This window comes from Podarcis pityusensis, assembly GCF_964106645.2.
Source record: "Podarcis pityusensis genome assembly, chromosome: 2".
NCBI lineage: Eukaryota > Metazoa > Chordata > Lepidosauria > Squamata > Lacertidae > Podarcis > Podarcis pityusensis.
In genome coordinates this window covers 121074790-121096531 of record NC_138029.1, presented here as the reverse complement: position 1 = coordinate 121096531, position 21742 = coordinate 121074790, and the positions used below count along the sequence as shown (strand labels likewise).

General features: G+C 44.0%; 2 protein-coding genes and 1 long non-coding RNA gene across 11 annotated transcripts in view; 1 reads left to right on the top strand and 2 right to left on the bottom strand.

Annotated features, from left to right (window-relative positions):
- The window catches only part of LOC308469923 (uncharacterized protein), a 29546-nt gene extending 28199 nt beyond the window's left edge, over positions 1-1347 (bottom strand). The window contains exon 1 of one of the 5 annotated variants that reach the window (XM_080993037.1): positions 1119-1347. In XM_080993037.1, the coding sequence (XP_080849163.1) occupies positions 1119-1164 (46 nt within the window). In that variant the 5' untranslated portion in view covers positions 1165-1347. Of the gene's footprint in view, positions 1-1024 lie in introns of all 5 variants that reach the window. The other 4 variants (XM_080993033.1, XM_080993034.1, XM_080993036.1 and 1 more) reach the window with 4 other exon arrangements.
- Positions 1348-1601: 254 nt separating this feature from the next.
- The window catches only part of LOC308470231, a 126117-nt gene continuing 105976 nt past the window's right edge, over positions 1602-21742 (top strand). Inside the window, exons 1-2 of the long non-coding RNA XR_013982284.1 lie at positions 1602-2373; positions 2451-5868. This is a non-coding gene — a long non-coding RNA (uncharacterized lncRNA). The remainder of the gene's footprint in view (positions 2374-2450; positions 5869-21742) is intronic.
- LOC308469669 (uncharacterized protein) lies at positions 8757-20626 on the bottom strand. 5 transcript variants are annotated; one of them, XM_080992461.1, is made up of 3 exons: positions 20574-20626; positions 12280-12317; positions 8757-10708 (listed from the first exon to the last, which is right to left on the bottom strand). In XM_080992461.1, the coding sequence occupies exon 3, from the start codon at positions 10692-10694 to the stop codon at positions 9081-9083; it is 1614 nt and encodes a 537-aa protein (XP_080848587.1). In that variant the 5' UTR covers positions 10695-10708; positions 12280-12317; positions 20574-20626; the 3' UTR covers positions 8757-9080. The 5 variants fall into 5 exon arrangements, with proteins under 5 accessions (XP_080848587.1, XP_080848588.1, XP_080848584.1 ...); XM_080992462.1 differs by having other exon boundaries at positions 8757-10705; positions 12223-12317; positions 20574-20608; XM_080992458.1 differs by lacking the exons at positions 12280-12317; positions 20574-20626 and adding an exon at positions 16783-16852.

Sequence of the window (21742 nt, the reverse complement as noted above, 5' to 3'; positions counted from 1 at the left end):
CGAGTTTTTCGTCTTGCGAAGCACGGTTTCCCATAGGAATGCATTGAAAATCAATTAATGCGTTCCTAGGGAAACCGACTTCAGACCAGGTCCGGGGACAGTCTGTCCCCCGACCTCTTCTGAAGGCTGGGGGGGGGGGACAAGGGCTTTTCTTCCCACCCCCAGCATTTTAAAAAACCCCGGGACAGCGGAGGATTTCTCCGCTGTCCGGGGCGATCTTAAAATGCTGGCGGGCGGCATTATAAAATCGCCCCGGGACAGCGGAGGACTTCTCCGCTGTCCGGGGCGATTTAAAAGCCCCTGGGAAGGCAGGCAGGGGGGACAAAGACTTTCGCCCCCCGCCAGCCTTCAGAAGAGGTCCAGGACCTCTTCTGAAGGCTGGCGGGGGGCGAAAGTCTTTGTCCCCCCTGCCGGCCTTTAAAAGCCCTCCCGGGAGAGCGGAGAAACGCGCTGCGTTTCTCCGCTCTCCCGGGAAGGCAGGCAGGGGGGACAAAGACATTTGCCCCCCGCCCTCCTTCAGAAGAGGTCCAGGACCTCTTCTGAAGGCTGGGGGGGCGGCGAAAGTCTTTGCTCCCCCCCGCCTGCCTTCAAAAGCTGTCCGGCCAAGGCTTCGCGGACCTCTCCGCAAGCAGCGGCAGCGCTGCCGCTGCTTGCGGAGAGTTGCCGGCATGCCGAAGCCTGCGCGTGCTGAGATTTCGCGTTAGCCACCCTGAGCTAGGTCCTGGCCAAGGAGGGCGGGGTATAAATAAATTATTATTATTATTATTATTATTATTATTGCACAAGGTTTTGCCTTGAGCCCAAGCCTTATGGAGAGACGAAGGAAGGTGGCCTGCAGGGAGGAAAGGAGGAGAAAGACCTGCCCTTCCATTGGGAAAACATTTCCCACCCCTATTCAAAGGGGGAAAGAACTATAAATGCATTATTTTAGCAGAATAATGTACAGAAATGCATTAATAATGGGAACTGAAAATATTATATGAAATACTAGAGAAAGGAGACGCAGAAAAAAACTTACCGGTACATTGAAACGGTTTACCTAATAGGGTTTTTTAAAACTCCCTCTCCACACTCCCCCCAGCTGCACTCGCGTTGTACTACATAATAATACGACGCACCTCCAGCGCCTCCGCGAGGAAGGACAGCCGCCGCCATGTTCGGCATCTCCCGCCCCCAAAAAGCGGGACAGGAAGCGGAAGCTGCTATTCTCCCGGCAGCCTTTTTTTTTTCTTCCGCTCTAGGAATCTCAGCTCTGTCGCCGCTGCTCTTAACCGTTTCGGAGCCGAGCGGCAGGAGCCTCTGGGATTCTCCGGGCAGAGAGCGAGGAGAGGCGCTGGTCTCGCCTCTGGAAAGCCCCGCTGGATCAGCTGCGCGGAAGCCCTAAAACGTTTTATAAACTATTTATTATATTACTATATTTATTATTAAAAATATATTTTTTATTTTCGAATTTCAAAATAACAACATTTTTACTTTTGGTATACAGAATACATATCCAATACAAATTTGCAATAGATGACTCCCCACCCCGGTTTCCACCCCCCCCTGTTATTCTCCTTGCATATAATTATATTTCTCCCAATTAATTTCAACTTCTCTCCCCCCCCCCCCATTCTATTCTTGGTTCATAAAGGTTACATCAAACCTGCTAATGTTTTGCCTCTTTTACAGTGTTATTTAAACGTGTCTATTGAGTTTTCCCATTCTTGATTGATTTTTTTCTCATCTTGGTGCCTGATCTTCAGGGTTAGTTTAGCCATTTCGACATAGTCACTCATCTTAGTTATCCATTCTTCTTTCGTTGGGACCTTTTCTTCTTTCCACATCTGGGATAGTAGCATCTGGCCGCTGTAGTCGCATAAATAAACAGTCTCTTTTGCTTCCTTGGCATATTTTTCTCCTATTACACCTAATAAGAAAGGCCTCTGATTTTTTAACAAACGTAATTTTAAACATTTTTTTAAGTTCATTTTTTATAATTTCCCAGAATCCCTTTACTTTTTTACATGTCTACGACATATGAAAAAAGAAAAAAAAAGGACTTTCCATATCCTTACATTTCCAGCATAAATTAGAGGTATCTTTATACATTGTAGCAAGCTTACTGGAGTGAAATAGCATCGGTACATCATCTTCATAGAATTTTATTTTCATGAACTGCATGCTGTGAATTTTAAAATCTTTTCCCATGATTCAAGTGGTATGTCTTTTGCCCAGTGAGATTGAATATTCCAGGCTGTGAGGTCTTTTCCTGCTTTGATAAATGACGCACCAGATCACTTAGAGATATGCTACTACATACTGACTTACAACACACGTCTACACACCAGACCTTGACCACAGCTCCAGAAGGTTGTTTCAAATGCGGACATTGTTTCAAATGCGGACATTGCACTGCTTGTAGATATGCATCACAAGTGGAAGAATTTTTTAATAGTAGAGGCTTTAAGTTTACCATGTGTTGCCACATGTGCAAATGCAATTCCACACACACACACCCCGCTCCAGGTTTCAGGCAAGGACGATTTCCCAGCCCCTCCTGGAGATCGAACCCAGAACCTTCTGCACCCAAGAGCCACTTGCGCCTTTTAAGAGACACCACACTCAGAATTCAACAGCCACCACGGATATCTGGGTGTTACCAGGATGAAACTGTCTCACCTGCTGCTGCTGCTGCTGCTGCTGCTTCTCCTCTGCCCGGCTCAGGAGGAAACCTTTGGCCAGGGCCACCGCCTGGGAACTGGTCTCCGCCCCACATTCCCTGACCCAGTTCTCCATCTCCGGAGGGAGGACAGCCAGGAATTGCTCCAGGAATACCAGGTCCAGGATCTGAGCCTCGGTGTGTTGCTCTGGCTCCAGCCACTCCCTGCAAAAGCGGTGGAGTCGGCTGCAAACCTCTCGGGGTCCCTTGGCCTCCTGGTAGTGGGAATGCCTGAATCTCTGGCACTAGCAACTGAGCTGAGGGTGTCTCCATCCAGGAGGGTCTTCATAGCTCCCAAGTGGGGCAGTTTGGGGATTGTCTCCTGCAGCCTCTTTTCCTATTCTTTCCAGGTTCTGCTTCAAGGCAAAGGCTGGCCAAGGGAGCGTGGACCACAAAGGGGCTGAGCCAGAGGTGGGGGAACCTCAGGTCCTGCTCTAAGCTGCTCTGGGCTGGAGCAGGATCCGGCCCCAGCCTCCCTGCCTGCTTCCTTCAATGCATCCTGTGAGATAGTGGGTGGACATATCAGATGACACAGAGGTTTCTGCAAGTAGCTCAACGGGCCCGCTTTTATAGGCAGCCAGCTGTCAACATTGTAACAACAACAACAACATCATCCCAGGGTTTCCTGCCTAAATTATCTGATGTGGACCTGAGTGAAAACTACATGCACAATACCCCTGGTGGCCAGGGTGAGAACTTCAATACATAACACATCCAACCACTGCAGACTCTCTTGTGCAAAAGGACCATGCACAAGGCAGGAGGGGCGCTTGCCCTGGAGGACTAAGAGCTCCTCCAGCTTCCTGCCTCTCTAGGAATCCTGCACTTTATCTTTAACCCTTTGTAGACCAGGCAGCTGGGATGGAAAAAAAATATCTCCCTTCTAGGAACTCTGATCTCTGCTTTGACAATGTTGGGACTTTTTAGACAGTGGTGAGAGGCAGTGTGGTGTAGTGGTTAAAGTGCTGGACTATGGCCTTGGGAGACCAGGGATTGAATTCCCCACCGGGTGGCCTCTCAGACTAGCCTACCCCACAGGGTTGTTGGTAGGGATAAAAGGAACAGAGGAAGAACCATGTATTAAAGGGACCCCTGACCATTAGGTCCAATCGCGGATGACTCTGAGGTTGCGGCACTCATCTCGCTTTACTAGCTGAGGGAGCCGGCGTTTATCCACAGGCAGCTTCAGGGTCACGTGGCCAGCATGACTAAGCCACTTCTGGCAAACCAGAGCAGCACATGGAAACGCTGTTTACCTTCCCACTGGAGGGGTACCTATTTATCTACTTGCACTCTGGCCTGCTTTTGAACTGCTAGGTTGGCAGGAGCTGGGACTGAGCAACAGGAGCTCAACCCGCCGCAGAGATTCGAACCGCTGACCTTCTGATCAGCAAGTCCTAGGCTCTGTGGTTTAACCCACAGTGCCACCCGCATCCTAAAAAGTGCATTTAAAACAGAATTCAGTTTTTAGCATTGCCTCCTGGATGAGGTTGGATTTCCTTTTGGGGTCTGGGGTTCAGCAGCTCTCTGCCCAGGAATTCCCAGGAAGGGATTCTGCCTTGTCAAGGGAAGTGAAAGCATTTTAGTGAACGACAGACATATGGGGGGGGGGGGGAACCAGAGGACAGTTTCTAAGGAGGCAGTAGAGTTGAGATGTAAAATTTCCAAAAATTTTGAAGCCATGGGGGGGACGGGACGTTTCCCCCCGTTATTTTTTGGGGAAAAGGAAATTTTGAAAAAATTGGGGGGGGGGAGGGAATTCAGTGTGGAGTAGTTTTACAAATTGTGTGAAACGCAGTGTATCTAAAAGTATTAGGCTTGCAATAAAATAGGTAACCACCCCCTTTCTCTCAAAAGCATCAAAAAAAGCAAGAAACCACCAACATAAATAATAATCAAAATTGCCTCTTAGCACCAACAGCAAATAAAGTTAAGGTCCACCTCAATATTTAAGCTCCATGGAAGGTCTACCCTTTGAGTAGTGCTTTAAAAGCAACAACAGAAGACACAACATATACATGCAGTTTATTCTATCTCACTTTCTCAACTACCGCTATCATTTTCCATTTCTTCTTCCTCTTCCTCTTTGTCATTTTCCCCATGGACTTCTAAAAAACGGCTTTGGTGGGTAACAGGGGGACAGACAGTCTCCACCCCAATTTTTCCGGTTTTTTCCCTTCCCTTCTCTACTTGAGGACAGCTGGGGCAAAGCGTAAGGCAATTTTTTTGCATGCCAGGCCCAGAGGGAAGCAACATCCAGTTACTGAATAGTATGTTGCACTAAGGCTCAAACTCTGTTTGAAAGGAAAAGGAGTGTGTGTGTGTGTTTTTCAATGGAATTTGTTATTATATATTATAAATTGCATGGTGGTAAGAGAGCTTCTAAACAGTTTACAAAAATATACAACAGAACATTAAAATTATTGATAAAACACAGTTAAAAGCAGGTATTTAAGGGTATTCAAAAGATGATTAAAGTCAGCAGTGGTTAAAAGAAAGTAAATCGCATGCAGCTTCTATGTGTTCAGATGCGCTGGCCCTAACGAAAATGTTTTGAGCAGTTGCCGGAAGGAGTCCAGTGAGAGCACCTGCCTGGTGTCTCTCGGCAGGGAGCTGCAAAGTGGGGGTTCTGGAAGACCTGTGGGGGTGGAAAAAGGGGGGAGGGCACGTTTTTTCCTCTTTTCCCCAAAAATCATTTTTTCCCAGGAAAAATTGAAAATGAAAATGTGTGGAATATTCAAACTATATCAAACAATTTTTTTCATTTTTTTCCAGGAAAAAAGGCAGAAAAAAACCTGTCCCCCCCCCATTTTTCTAGTTTTTTTCCAGGCCTTCCCATCTCTAGGCATGAGCAACAGGCATCCATTGGAGAAGATGAGTTAAGTTTGCTGGACTATTACCTGCACTATCAGGTATTTCTGAAACCAGTAGGAGAACACTCCAATCTCCCAGGACATTCTATACAAGATCTGAAAGTCGCTGTCTTATTACAAAAGAATTTCAGAAATAGACTGCAAAGAGAAGTTGCTGAATTGCAACTTACTACCAAACTTAAAACCATGGAGAGACCTGGTCTGAAGGGAGACATTGGATTCTTATCTCATTGTACATGATAGAGCTATTTTAGCCATCTCACCCCTTGTTTTTTCCTGTAAGACCAATTGCAGGTTTACCACACCTATCAGCCAGTCACCCATCTCCCACCACCCTTCTGAGTAATACCCCTCCCCACCCTCTCACTATATATAAGGGTCCGGTGACTTCTGTTTCAGTGTATTGGAAGAAGTGTACAAATAATAAACTTAGTTGGTCTCTAAGGTGCTACTGGAAGGAATCTTATCTTATCTTATCTATTTATTTAGTTTGTTTCGACTATAGCAGACCAAGACAGCTACCTACCTGTAACTCGGTATTTCATCAGCAGAGTTCCGTTCTGAAACTTTGCCTTTCACTAGACTATGCAAGAAGGAAACTGTCTCGCTAACACATATGTATTTTGAAATGTTTGACTGCTCTTCCGTGCAAAACTGATGTATCTAAAAATTGTATTTAAAACATAATTGGGTTTTTTAATGTGTGCTGGATGAGGTTGCATCTTCCTCCTTTCCCAGATTAGAAGATAAACAAATACCTGCACATAGCTACATAGTGGATTTCACACTTCCAGATTGTGTGTGTGTATGGGGGGGGGGTGTTACAGGAAATTCTAGGGGAGGGGAGAGCTGGGGGGAGAACACACAGCACAAATACATCCCATCAGGAACCGGCCACTGCCTGGATATTTCGGAGACATAAAACTGAAATCCCTCCTAGGCAGATGAAGGTGAAGAAGCACACATCCTGAAACAGTGACCTATTAGCACTCTAGACACAGGCTGGAAAATCAGTGCATCTTCTACACTGTTCTAATTTCTCTCTCGACCAAAGGTGTCATGGACTTTGAAGACACTCAAACTCAGAACGCAAGGGAGAAGTGTGCTAAGAGGACGGCATGCATGGCAAACCCTAACCATGATCAACTCCCACCTGGGAAGCTGTGTCCCCACTGTGGAAGGACGTGTGGGTCCAGAATTGGCCTCCACAGTCACTTACGGATTCATTGGGGTTTTTAAATAAAATTTTATTCACTTTTCTTTTTCATTCATTACATACATCTCAAAGTCTTAACCTTTACTATGTATTCCTTCCTCCCTCCCCTCCTGGGCTTCCCCAACTTCCGCTTCCGGTTTGTTACTCTTTTCACCCACCTTGCTACCTCCTAACAGAAAAAGTTATTAATAACATAACATCAAACCTAAATACATAAAAGTAAACACACCATATTTCTCTATCTTCTACACATTTTCTAATACTAATAGTGTGAATGTTTATCTAAATCCTGCCATCAACTCTATCTTTGTTTCTATAAATGGTTCCCATTGTTTTTCAAAGTCTCTGTTGTCCTTTTCTCTTAGTCTGTCTGTCATTTTTGCCAGTTCTACATCATCATCATCATTTTTAATTTGTATACCGCCTTTCTATCTTACAATACTCAAGGCGGTTTACAAGCTGAAGAAACAAAGAATGTGCATCTTGTAACAATCTAATGCAATACAAAAATGTGATAATAAAACGTAACTTTAAAATAGGCAACCTCCATCCAAAAAGTAACATTCAACAATCATTAGAATAGTATAAAATAATAGTATCAACATATAAAAGTTAAACAGAAATCCACTCAACAGTTACAATAATATCTAAACTGTAATCAATAAAATAACGCAAGCCACAGTACATAAAACAATACAATACACATTGAGAAGCAGAGAGTGGGGCAAGGCAGGTGGAAGGAGGCCTTGCCTGATGGAGTCTCTCCCCTCACAGTTCATCAACTTCTCTTGCCATTGTTCTTTACTTGGTATTTCTCCAGTCTTCCAATTTTGTGCAATCAACATTCTTGCTGCTGTAGTGGCATACATAAATAAAGTCCTCTTTTCTTTCGGTATGTCTTGGCCTAAAATACCTAGCAAGAAGGCTTCTGGTTTTTTTTAGAAAAGTTATTTTCAACATTTTCTTCAATTCATTATATATCATTTCCCAATAGGCTTTTACCTTTTTACAATCCCACCACATATGATAAAACGTACCTTCTATTTCACATCTCCAACACTCTCTTTTCATTTTTATACATTTTTGCCAGTTTAACCGGTGATAGATACAATCTATACATCATTTTCATATAGGTCTCTCTCAATAGTATACAATCTGTAAATTTCAAATTTACTTTCCACAATTTTACCCAATCTTCAAATTGTATGTTATGGCCCATTATTTAATCATTACCAATTTTACTTCTTCGTCTTTGGTTTCCCACTGCAAAAGAATGTTATATGCCTTTTAAAAATAACTTTGTACTTTCTTCTATCACTTCCACGTTGGAATTTGGAAACAGACTATGAGAAGCCTTTCTTATTGTCCTCTTTAAAGATATCCTTTAATTGTCTATGATGAGGCCAGCTTTGAAGATGTTCTTTTATTTCGTCATATTCTTTCCATTGCCTCTATTCCGGCCACTGCCTGGATATTTCAGAGACATAAAACTGAAATCCCTCCTAGGCAGATGAAGGTGAAGAAACACACATCCTGGAACAGTGACCTATTAACACTCTAGACACAGGCTGGAAAATACTATATTGAAATATTCTATACTGTTCTAATGTTTCTCTCAACCAAAGGTGTCATGGACTTTGAAGACACTCGAACTCAGGACGCAAGGGAGAAGCGTGCTAAGAGGAAGGCATGCATGGCAAACCCCAACCATGATCAACTCCCACCTGGGAAGCTATGTCCCCACTGTGGAAGGATCCAGAATTGGCCTCCACAGTCACTTACGGACTCATTGTTAAAACCGTGTTTATGGAAGACAATCTTACTCGGCTACGAACGATCACCAAAGAAGAAGAATTTCTCTCTTGACTGCGTATTGAGGCTTATTATCCAGTATATGTTTTTCAACAGCATTTGTTCATTAGAGCTGTGATCTGAGGAGCTATACTCTCATTGCAAAGAGATGGGGATGGAAGAAATATTAAAGCAACGCTATATACAGGTGATTAATACATGGGAAATAACACATGAGAAAGAAAATAGAACATAGCTATGTAAATCCAACTCTGATCAGGAGAACAATCTGCAACACAGCCACTAAAAGGAATAAAAATTCTAATGGAAGCAAATTCTAATTCTGAACACAATCATTGGTGTACTCTCTGTAGGAGTTATTTGATATGATTAAATATCTTCCCAAACCGCCAACCCTTTCTGTTTCCCTTGTACGAGTTCTTTTCAGTTTAGTAAGGGAGTCCTTGTCACATAAGTTCTTTCTATAGGCCAAACATTTCTAAGATTTCCTCCCTGTATGAGTTCTTTGATGCGACTTAAGGGAGCTACTTTGAATGAAGCTCCTTCCACACTCCAAACATGTATATGGTTTCTCTCCTGTATGAGTTCTTTGATGCGACTTAAGGTGGCTACTCTGACTGAAGCTTTTTCCACACTCTAAACATGTATACGGTTTCTCCCCTGTATGAGTTCGTTGATGCAAGGTAAGGGCACCAGTGTGATTGAAGCTTTTTCCACACTCCGAACATGTATACGGTTTCTCTCCTGTATGAGTTCGTTGATGCAACGTGAGGTGGCTACCACGACTGAAGCTCTTGCCACACTCCGAACATGTATACGGTTTCTCTCCTGTATGAGTTCTTTCATGCGACTTAAGGGAGCTACTGCCCCTGAAGCTCCTTCCACACTCCGAACATGTATATGGTTTCTCTCTTGTATGAGTTCGTTGATGCAACGTAAGGGAGCTACTGTGACTGAAGCTCCTTCCACACTCCGAACATGTATACGGTTTCTCTCCTGTATGAGTTCGTTGATGCAACGTAAGGGAGCTACCACGACTGAAGCTCTTGCCACACTCCAAACATTTATACGGTTTCTCTCCTGTGTGCAATCTTTGATGCAAGGTAAGGTTGGAACTCTGGCGGAAGCTCTTTCCACACTCCAAACATGTATATCGTTTCTCCCCTGTATGAATTCTTTCATGCGAGGAAAGGTAGTCGTTGCGACTGAAGCTCTTGCCACATTCCCAGCATTTACAAGGTTTGCTGCCTCGATGAGTTTGTTGATGTCTAGTAAGCCCATTGCTGCGAGCGAAGCTCATTCCACACTCCAAACACGTATGCGGTTTCTCCCCTGTATGAGTTCTTTGATGCAACTTAAGGGTCCTACTCTGACTGAAGCTCTTTCCACACTCTGAACATGTATACGGTTTCTCCCCTGTATGAGTTCGTTGATGCGAGGTAAAGGCACCATTGTGACGGAAGCTTTTTCCACACTCTGAACATGTATACGGTTTCTCCCCTGTATGAGATCTTTTATGCAATTTAAGGGTACTACGTACACTGAAGCTTTTTCCACACTCTGAACATTTATAGGGTTTCTCCCCTGTATGAGATCTTTGATGCAAGATAAGGACAGTACTCTGACTGAAGCCCTTCCCACACTCCAAACATTTATAAGGTTTCTCCCCTGTATGAGTTCGTTGATGGGACTTAAGGGAGCTACTCTGACTGAAGCACTTTCCACACTCCGAACATGTATACGGTTTTTCCCCTGTATGAGATCTTTGATGCGTGGTAAGGTTACTATTTTGACTGAAGCTCCTTCCACACTCCGAACATATATACGGTTTCTCCCCTGTATGAGATCTTTGATGCGAGGTAAGGGCACTACTGTTACTGAAGCTCTTTCCACACTCCAAACATTTATAAGGTTTCTCCTCTCTGGGAATTTGATTTTCACCACCCTGAGACATACCAGAGTCAGCCTCCAGCTTCTGCTTTCGTCTCCCCTCTCGCCTTCTGCCTCCATCTTGAACCCTCAGCTTCCTTTGCTCCCCCTCCTCTTTGGATCCTTTCGGTGACACTTCTGATTGTTCCCCTTCTGCCAGCATCCCTTCAACATCTCCTGATGGAATAAAAAGGCAAACTGATGAAATGCTAAAGGAGCGTCTTCACCCCAATCATTCAGTCAGGACACCGAGATCCAGGTCCCAGGGCCTTGTGGCAGTTCCCTCACTGTGAGAAGGGAAGTTACAGGGAACAAGGCAGAGGGCCTTCTTGGCAGTGGTGCCCACCCTGTGGAACGCCCTCCGGTCAGTTGTCAAAAAAATAACTATGCAAATTTTAGAAGACAACTGGAGGCAGCACTGTGTAGGGAAGTTTTTAATGTTTTATGTTTTATTGTGCTTTTATATTTGTTGGAAGCCAGCTAGAGTGGCTGGGGCAACCCAGTCCAATCCGTGGGGTACAAATAATGAAAATATTAATGTTAGTATTATTATTTATTGAGTTTATATACCACCCTATACCCGGAGGTCTCAGCGTGGTTCACAAAAAGGTCACATCATATATAATCAGAATAAAAATACCAACCCAATAACCCCCCCCCCAAAAAAGAGCCACGTTTGAAAAAGACTACAGGATGTCAAAGATATCTAGCAAAAGCCTGGTTAAAATGGAACATGTTTGCATGGCACCTAAAGGTGTAAACCCCTTCATGGATCACTGCCTTGTCGTGGCGAAGGGGCTTGAATAACTCAGAGAAGCTATGACCTATGCCGTGCAGGGCCACCTAAGACAGAGAGGTCATCCGAGAGTTCAGACTAAATGTGATCCACCTGGAGAAGAAACTGGCAACCCACTCCAGTATTTTGCCATGAAAGCTCCATGGACATAAAACAGGAGAAGCTTTGAGAAGAAAGCAACTGTTTCCAAGGCATGCTCTGATTCATGGGGTCACGGAGAGTCGGAAACGACTAAGACGACTAAACAACAACAAAGGTTTATAAGAAAGGCGCCAGGCGAACTTCCCTGGGTAGAGCATTCCACAGACAGGGAGCCCCTGCAGAGAAGGCCCTGTTCTCGTGTTGCCACCCTCTGGACCACTTGAGGAGGAGGCCCACGAAGGAGGGCCTCATAAGGGGATCTCAGGGTCCAGGTAGGTTCATATGGAAAGAAGCAGTCCTTGAAGTATTCCTGGTCCTGAGCCATTTAAGGCTTTACAAGTCAAAACCAGCAATTTGAATTGGACCCAGAAACTAATTGGTAGCCAGTGCAGTCAGACCAGGATGGGTGTAATATGCTCAAACCGCCGGTGAGCAAGCTGGCCGCTGAATTCTGCACTAGCTGAAGTTTCCAAACTGTCTTCAGAGGCAGCCCTAGGTATAACGCATATCTATATCTAACCTTGAAGTTCCCGGAGCATAGACAACGGTAGATAGGCTATCCCTGTCCAGAAAGGGGTGTAGCTGGGCCACCAGCCTACACTGACGTGATGGAAGGCACTCTTGGCCACTTGAGCCTCGGGCGACAGCAAAGGATCCAGGATTACCCCCAAGTGACGAACCTGCTCCTCCAGAGGAAGTGTAACCCCATCAAGAGCAGGTGACCTCCTAGCCATCTGCTCTAGGAACCACCCACTAACTGAGCCTTATCTGGAGTGAGCTTCAATTTGTTGGCTCTCATCCAGTCCATTACCCAGGCAAGACACTGGTCCAGCACTTCCACTGCCTCATCTACAGATAGAAAGGAGAAATAGAGCTGAATGTCATCAGCATACTGCTGGCAACGTACTCCAAACCTCTGGATAACCCCTCCCAGCGATTTCATGTAGATGTTAAACAACAAGGGGGATTGGATTGGGCCCTGCGGAACCCCACATTGAAGCTTCCATGGGGCTGAAATGAATTCCCCAAGTAACACCCTCTGGGAACGACCATCCAAGTAGGACTGGAATCACCACAAAGCAGTGCCACCCACCCCCAGTTCAGAGAGTCGCTCCAGAAGGATACCATGGTGGATGGTATTGAAAGCCGCTGAGAGGTGGAGAACAATGAACAGGGACACATTTCCCTTGTCTCTCTCTCAACAGAGGTCATCATACAGGGCCACCAAAGCAGTTTCCGTGCCAAAACCAGGCCTAAACCCTGATTGAAATGGATCCATGAAATCAGTTTCTTCCAAAAACACCTGGATCTGGTCTGCGACCACTCACTCCAGAACCTTGACCAGGAAAGGGAAAGTGGTCAGTAGTTAGTTAGGTTTTCCGAATCCAGGGGAGGTTTCCTAAGGAGTGGTTTTACCACTGCCTCCTTCAAACATGCAGGGCCCACCCCCTCTTGTAAAGAGGCACTGATCATCTCCCTGGCCCAGCCTGCTGTTCCCTCCCTCCTGGATTTTATCAGCCAAGAGCAGCAAGGGTCTAGAGTGCACACGGTCACCCTGACTGAGCCAAGTACCTTGTCCTTATCCTCCAGCCTGACCAACTGAAAAAACTCATCCAACACAACAGGGCTAGACTGTGCTCTGGACACCCCATGAGACCCATCTGCTGTCTTGGTGGATGGAAGCAATTTTATCTTCTTCTTTTTCCTCGATAAAGTTTATTATAGAAAGTTTATATACAATCAATATAACATTCATAAAATAAAAGAGTCCAACATAAAGATATATAAAATAAAAATCCCAACACTGGGACTTCCCTCCGCCTCAGCTTGACATCTTTCAATATTCTATACTCTTATTTACATTGTGTTTTTGATAGTATTCAACATTCACCTATTATTAATTTGTGATAATCTGATTCAACTTTACATCCTTAGTCCATACATATCAACAGGTTTTCTTTAGAACAGTGTTTTTTCATTTGGTCCTCAAAGCATTGCCATTCCTTCCTTAAATTCTGGTTTGACTGCTGTCTTATGGCTGCTGTTAGTTTGGCCAATTCTATAAAGTCACATAATTTACTTATCCAGTCTTCTTTTGTGGGAATAATGCCCCCTTTCCAATTTTTAGCAAGTAATAATCTGGCTGCAGCTGTGGCATATAAGAATAACCTTTTGATATCCTGTGGGGGTGTCCTTTCCTATAATGCCCATTAGGTATGCCTCTGGCTTTTTTTCTATAGGAGCTTTCAGCATCTTTCTTAGCTCTTCATGGATACACCCCCAAAATTTATTAATTTTCTCACAGCTCCACCATACATGTATCATTGTTTCCTCTGCATTACTGCATTTCCAACATCGGTTGGATTTGAGTTTACATATCTTGGCTAGTTTGGAAGGCGTCACATACCACCTGTATAACATTTTCATTCAGTTTGCCTTGATAGTATAACAGGCAGTAAATCTGATATCTAACCTCCAGAGTCTCTCCCACTGTTCCATCTGTATTGTGGGGCCCATGTCCTGGGCCCATTTAACCATTATATCCTTTACTTCCTCATCTTTCAGATACCATTCCAATAACAGTTTTAGATAAAAAAAATTTCTCATTTCGTAATAATGCTTTTTGTGGTTTGGATTCATCTTTCCCAAAGCCAATTTTGTTTATCTGAATTAAAAACGTTGTTCCATATGAAAGCCAATCGGTGAGGTAGTGCCTTATCTCTCTGAATGTTTTGAATCTCAGATGTCCTTGTCTTCTTTTAATAGTTGACTATAGGTTGCCCAATTTCCCTCCATATTTATTTTTTTGACTGCAAAAGTCTCTACTGGGGACAGCCACCATGGCGTTTGGGGTTCTAATTATGGTTGGTATTTTGTCCACACTTTATAAAGAGCATTTCTGACTATATGATTAGTGAACCCTCTGTGGACTTTGACCTTACTGTAGCCAAGGCATGCATGCCATCCGTACCTGTTGTTGCAACTCTCCAAATCAAGTACAGTGGTGCCTCGCAAGACGAAATTAATCCGTTCCGCGAGGCTCTTTGTATAGCGGTTTTTCGTCTTGCGAAGCAAGCCCATTGACAGCTTAGCGGATTAGCGCTATAGCGGCTTTTAGCGGATCAGCTGATAAGCGGCTTAGCGGCTTAGGAAAAGGGGGGGAAAGGGGAAAAAACCCACAGGAACTCGCAAGACATTTCGTCTTGCGAAGCAAGCCCATAGGGAAATTTGATTTGTGAAGCGCCTCCAAAACGGAAAACCCTTTCGTCTAGCGGGTTTTCCGTCTTGCGAGGCGTTCGTCTTGCGGGGCACCACTGTATATGTTTTCTCTAATAAGATCCAATCCTTTATCCAACATAGGCACGAGGCTTTGAAATATGTTCTTACATCGGGGAGTGCGAAACCCGCCCCTTTCTTTTTTTGTCAGTCAGTAATTTGTATTTTATGTGGGGTTTCTTACCCTGCCATATGAACCTGGTCAGATCTCTCCTGCAATTGTCAAAGCATTGTGGCAAGCAATTTTAACAAGAACATGCTTTGCAAAGCAGTCAAAGTGAGCTACCATTGGTTCTACCACCTCCTTTGGGCCAGCCTGTAAAAGGCCCCGTACAATCCGGAAAAGTTCTGCCAGACGACATAATGAGGAGGCAATGGAGGCAAAAAACTATGCTTTCTTTGCTGCCTTCACTGCCACTAGGTAGGCATGATAATGAGCCCTTACCAGTGTTTGGTTGCATTCATTCGGATCTTGACCCCAAGCCCTATGGGGAGCCCAAGGAAGGTCCCCCACCTGCCCAGGTTGGCCTGCTGGGAGGAGAAAGATCTTTTAGGAAAAGATGTCCTACCCCCATAAAAAGGAGGGAAGACCTATAAATGAAAAATTTTAGCGGAATTAGATACAGAATGCATTAATTATGGGAAATGTAGAATAATAATAATAATAATAATAATAATAATAATAATTTATACCCCACCCATCAGGCTACTGAATTTCCCCAGCCACTCTGGGAGCCTCCCAATCGAGTGTTAAAAACAATACAGCATTTAAATATTTAAAACTTTCCTAAACAGAGCTGGCTTCAGATGTCTTTTAAAAATAGGATAGCTGCTTATTTCCTTGACATCTGATGGGAGGGTGTTTCACAGGGAGGGCACCCCTAATAAGAAAGCCCTCTGCCTGGTTCCCTGCAACCTCACTTCTCGCAACGAGGGAACCTCCGGAAGGTGCTGGATCTCAGTGTCCAGGCTTAACGATGGGGGTGGAGATGCTCCTTCAGGTCTACTGAGCTGAGGTCGTTGAGGGCTTTAAAGGTCAGCATCAACACTTTGAGTTGTGCTTGGAAACGTACTGGGAGCCAATGCAGATCTATATGGTCCTGTGACTGGCCATTCCTAGCCACAAGTCTAGCTGCCACATTCTGGATCAGTTGCAGTTTTCGGGTCACCTTCAAAGGTAGCCCCACGTAGAGAGCATTGCAGTAATCCAAGCGGGAGATAACTAGAGCATGCACCACTCTGGTGAGACAGTCCGTGGGCAGGTAGGGTCTCAGCCTGCGTCCCAGATGGAGCTGCTAAACAGCTGCCCTGGACACGGATTTGACCTGCGCCTCCATGGACAGCTGTAAGTCCAAAATGACTCCCAGGCTGCGCACCTGGTCCTTCAGGGGCACAGTTACCCCATTCAGGACCAGGGAGTCCCCCACACCAACCTGCCCCCTCAAAACAGTACTTGTGTCTTGTCAGGATTCAACCTCAATCTGTTAGCCGCCATCCATCCTCCAACTGCCTCCAGACACTCACACAGGACCTTCCCCGCCTTCACTGGTTCTGCTTTGAAAGAGAGGCAGAGCTGGGTATCATCTGCATACTGATGAACACCCAGCCCAATCCCCTGATAATCTCTCCCAGCGGCAGTATGTAGATGTTAAAAAGCGTGGGTATTATGGGAAATATATGGGAAATACCCTTTCCAAAAGCGTGTGCATTAGGCGAGATCTGCACCAAAATGCTGAACAATTTTCAAGAGCTCTATTTAAAAATAATAAGATGTGAAAATCTGGACAAATTGATGACTAGAAAAAGGAGACAGAGGAAAAGAACTTACATTGAAACGTGTGTATCTGAAGAAGTGTGCATGCACACGAAAGCTTATACCAAGAACTAACTTAGTTGGTCTTTAAGGTGCTACAGGAAGGAATTTTTTTATTACATTGAAACGGTTTGCCTAATAGGGTTTTTTAATCTCTCCCCACACTCCCTCCAGCTGCACCCCCCCGTCTCTCCCCCTTTATAATACATAATACATACGACCCACCTCCAGCGTCTCTGCGAGGAAGGAAAGCCGCCGCCATGACAGGTATCTCTCCCCCCCCCCCAGAAGCGGGACAGGAAGCGGAAGCTGCAATTCTCCCGACAGCCTTTTCCCTTCCGCTCTAGGAATATCAGCTCTGTCGCCGCTGTTCTTAACCGTTTCGGAGCCGAGCGGCAGGAGCCTCTTGACTTCTCCGGGCAAAGAGCGAGGAGAGGCGCTGGATCAGCTGCACGGAAGCCCTAAAACGTTTTCTAAACTATTTATTATTATAATTATTTTCAATTTTCATATTAACAAGGTTTTTACTTTGGTACATACATATCCAATCCAAATTTGCAATAACTGACTCCCCCGTTTCCATTCCCCCCTTTTATTCTCCTTGCATATAATTACTATATATTTCCTCAATTAATTTCACTTTCATTCCCCTCTCCTAATTCTATTTTTAGTTCATAAATGTTACATCAAACCTGCTAATGTTTTGACGTTTTTACAGTGTTCTCTAAAATAGTCTATAAGGCTTTCCCATTCTAGATTGAATTTTTTCTCATCTTGGTGCCTGATCTTCACGGAAAGTTTAGCCATTTCGGCATAGTCCATCATCTTTTCATTCTTCTTTCATTGGGACCTTGTCTTCTTTCCACATTTTCCTATGTGGTGGACGTGTAAAAAAGTAAAGAGCTTCTGGGAAATTTTTAAAAATTCTTAAAATTACGTTTGTTAAAAAAACCCAGAGGCTTTTTTACTAGGTGTAATAGGAGAAAAAAATGCCAAGGAAGCAAAAGAGACTCTTTATTTATGCGATTACAGCGGCCAGAGGCTACTATCCCAGACGTGGAAAGAAGTAAAGGTCCCAAAGAAAGAAGAATGGATAACTAAGATGATTGACTATGCCGAAATGGCTAATCTTACCGATCAAATGAGAAAAAATTCAATCAAGAATGGAGAAACTTTATAGACTATTTTAGAGAACATGAGTTTGTTTATTTCAATGGTCACCTAGTCCAACCCCATCTGTGTATATATGATAAATATGTGGGGCTGGTAGTTTCCTCCTCTCCCCTGAGATGTACAGAGGCAATACTGAGCCACCCACTTGGAAGGCTTAAAAAAGAGGATTGTATAAATTCAGGACTAGGCTGTCAGTGGCTACAAACCCTGATGTCTATGTTGTATTTATTTATTTATTTTTACAGTGGTACCTCAGGTTACAGATGCTCCTGGTTACAGACTCCGCTAACCCATAAATAGTACCTCAGGTTAAGAACTTTGCTTCAGGAAGGGCTTGCACCTTGTCATGGGAAATGCAAGCATTTTAGTGAACGACAGACATATGGGGGGGGGGGGGGACCAGAGGACAGTTTCTAACAGGCATCCCTTGAAGAAGATGGGTTAAGTTTGCTGGACTATGACCTGCACGATCAGGTATTTGATCAGCAGAGTTCAGGTCCAAAATATCACCTTTCACTAGACTATGCAACAGGGAAACTGTCCCGCTAAAACACACATGAATTTTTAAATCTTTGATTGCTCTTCTGTGCAAATCTGATGTATCTAAAAATTGTAATTAAAACATAATTTGTTTTTTTTTTAGTGTTGTCTTCTGGATGAGGTTGCATCTTCTTCCGTTGCCAGATTACCAGATAAGCAAATACCTGCACATAGCTGCATAGTGGATTTCACATTTTCAGAATGGGGGGGGGGGGATACTAGTGGAGGGGAGAGCTGGGGGGAGAACACAGCATACCTGTTTTTCAACAACATTTATGCCTAAGGGGCTAAAAGCAGTTAAAATAAAATCAACACAAGACCGTATTACAACTAAACATTGACACAAATATCAAAATGTTGCACAATGAATCCATTAGCAGATTTATCAAATCATCATCATTTAATATTTATATCCCACCTATCTGGCTGAGTTTCCCCAGCCACTCTGGGCGGCATACAGCACATAAAAACTTGTTAAAACTTTAGACATTAAAAATTTCCCTATACAGAATTGCCTTCAGATGTCTTCTAAAAGTCAGATAGTTGTTTCTTTCCTTGACGTCCGATGGGAGGGCATTCCACAGGGCGGGTGCCACTACCAAGAATGCCCTCTGCCTGGTTCCCTGTAACCTCACTTCTTGCAGTGAGGGAACCATCAGAAGGCCCTCGGAGCTGGACCTCAGTGTCCAGGCTGGACGATGGGGGTGGAGGTGCTCCTTCAGGTAGAATATTTCTGGCCACGCCAACAAGGGTTGGAAAATACATGGGAAATGCATGGGAAATAAAACAGAATACAGCTATGTAAACCTAACTCTGATCAGAAGAATAATCTGCAACACAGCCACTAAAAGGAATCAAAATTCTAATGGAATCAAATTCTAACGCTGAACATGATCATTGGCTTACTCTCTGTAGGAGTTATTTGATATGATCAAAGATCTTCCCACACTCCAACCCTTTCTAAGATGTTTCCCTCGTACGAGTTCTTTACTGTTTAGGAAGGGAGCCCCTGTCACTGAAGTTCTTTCCATACGCCAAACATTTCTAAGATTTCCTCCCTGTATGAGTTCTTTGGTGTCTAGTAAGCTGATAACTGCGACTGAAGCTTTTTCCACACTCCGAACATGTATACGGTTTCTCTCCTGTATGAGTTCTTTGATGCAACCTAAGGGAGCTACCACAACTGAAGATTTTTCCACACTCTGAACATGTAAACGGTTTCTCTCCTGTATGAGTTCTTCGATGCAACGTAAGGGAGCTACCGCACCTGAAGCTCCTTCCACACTCCAAACATGTCTACGGTTTCTCTCCTGCATGAGTTCTTTGATGCAACGTGAGATGGCTACCGCGACAGAAGCTCTTGCCACACTCCAAACATTTATATCATTTCTCCCCTATATGAATTCTTTCATGCGAGGAAAGGGAGTCGATGCGACTGAAGCTCTTGCCACATTCCCAGCATTTATAAGGTTTGCTGCCTCGATGAGTTTGTTGATGTCTAGTAAGCCCATTGCTGCGAGTGAAGCTCATTCCACACTCCAAACACGTATGCAGTTTCTCCCCTGTATGAGTTCTTTGATGCAAGATAAGGGTAATACTGTGACTGAAGCTCCTTCCACAGTCCAAACATGTATACGGTTTCTCCCCTGTATGAGTTCTTTGATGCAAGATAAGGGTAATACTGTGACTGAAGCTCCTTCCACAGTCCAAACATTTATATGGTTTCTCTCCTGTATGAGTTCTTTGATGCGACTTAAGGGAGCTACAGCGACTGAAGCTCTTTCCACACTCTGAACATGTATACAGTTTCTCTCCTGTGTGTACTCTTTGATGTAAAGTAAGAGTGGAGCGACGACCAAATCTCTTTCCACACACTGTGCATTCATGCTTTTTCTCCTCTCTCTGAATTTGATTTTCACCACCCTGAGACATACAAGAGTCACCCTCCGGCTTTTGCTTTCGTCTCCCCTCTTGCCTGCTGCCTCCATCTTGAACCCTCAGCTTCCTTTGCTCCTCCTCCTCTTTGCCTCTTTGTGGTGACACTTCTGATTGTTCCCCTTCTGCCAGCATCGCTTCAGCATCTCCTGATGGAATAAAAAGGCAAACTGATGAATTGGCGCATCTGGCAGTTCCCTCACTGTGAGAAGTCAAGTTACAAGGAACGAGGCAGAGGGCCTTCTCGGTAGTGGTGCCCAACAGAGACAGAAAAAAACTTACATTGAAACGGTTTTCCTAATAGGGTTTTTTAATCCCTCCCTACTCCCTCCAGCAGCACCACCGTTATAATAAATAATATGACCCACCTGCAGCGCCTCCGCGAGGAAGGACAGCCGCCGCCACGTTCCGCGTCTTCCCCGGGGAAGCGGGACAGGAAGCGGAAGCTCCTATTCTCCCATCAGCCTTTTTTCCTCCGCTCTAGGAATCTCAGCGCTGTTGTCGCTGCTCTTAACCGTTTCGGAGCCGAGCGGCAGGACCCTCTTGGCAAGACCCGCACGGGAGCCCCAAAAAGTTTTCTAAACTATTTTTTTTATAAAAAAATATTTTATTTTCAAAATAACAACAGTTCCCCTTTTGGTATATAGATATTCAATCCACATTTGCAATTAATGGCTTTTCCTCGCCCCCCTCCTGTTTCCATCCCCCCCCTTTATTCTCCTTGCATATAATTATATTTCTACTATTAATTTCAACTTATTTTTCCCCTCCTAATTCTATTCTTAGTTCATAAATGTTACATCAAACCTGCTAATGTTTTGATCTTTTTACAGTGTTCTCTAAAATACTCTATAAAGCTTTCCCATTCTAAATTGAATTTTTTCTCATCTTGGTGCCTGATCTTCACGGTAAGTTTAGCCATTTCGGCAGAGTCCGTCATCTTAAGTTTTCCATTCTTCTTTCGTTGGGACCTTTTCTTCTTTCCACATCTGGGCTAGTAGCATTCTGGCTGCTGTAGTTGCATAAATAAACAGTCTCTTTTGCTTCCTTGGCAATTCTTCTCCTATTACACCTAGAAAAAAGCCTCTGGTTTTTTTCCAACAAACGTAATTTTAAGAATTTTTTAAAGTTCATTGTATATCATTTCCCAGAAGCCCTTTACTTTTTTACACGTCCACCACATAGGAAAAAAAATTACCTTCCTTATCCTTACATTTCCAGTATAAATTAGAGGTATCTTTATACATTTTAGCAAGCCTTACTGCAGTGAAATACCATCGGTACATCATCTTAATAGAATTTTCTTTTAATGAACTGCATGCTAGGAATTTTAAAATCTCTTTCCACAGTTTTTCCCATGATTCACCTGGTATATTATATCTTTTGCCAAGTGTATCATTACAGCTTTAACCTCTTCATCTTTTGTCTCCCATTCCAACAGTAGTTTGTACATTCTTGATAACAATTTCTCATTATTTTCTAATAACTCCTTTTCAAACCTTTAGAAATCCTTCCCAATCTGCTAACAGAGCTGTTA

Coding starts and splice junctions, on each gene's coding strand:
- LOC308469669 (XM_080992458.1), bottom strand. CDS start 16,819: ATGGCGGCGGCTTTCCTTCCTCGCAGAGACGCTGGAG. Junction 10,709..16,782: donor TCCTCGCAGAGACGCTGGAG/GTGGGTCGTATG, acceptor TTATTCCATCAG/GAGATGTTGAAGGGATGCTG.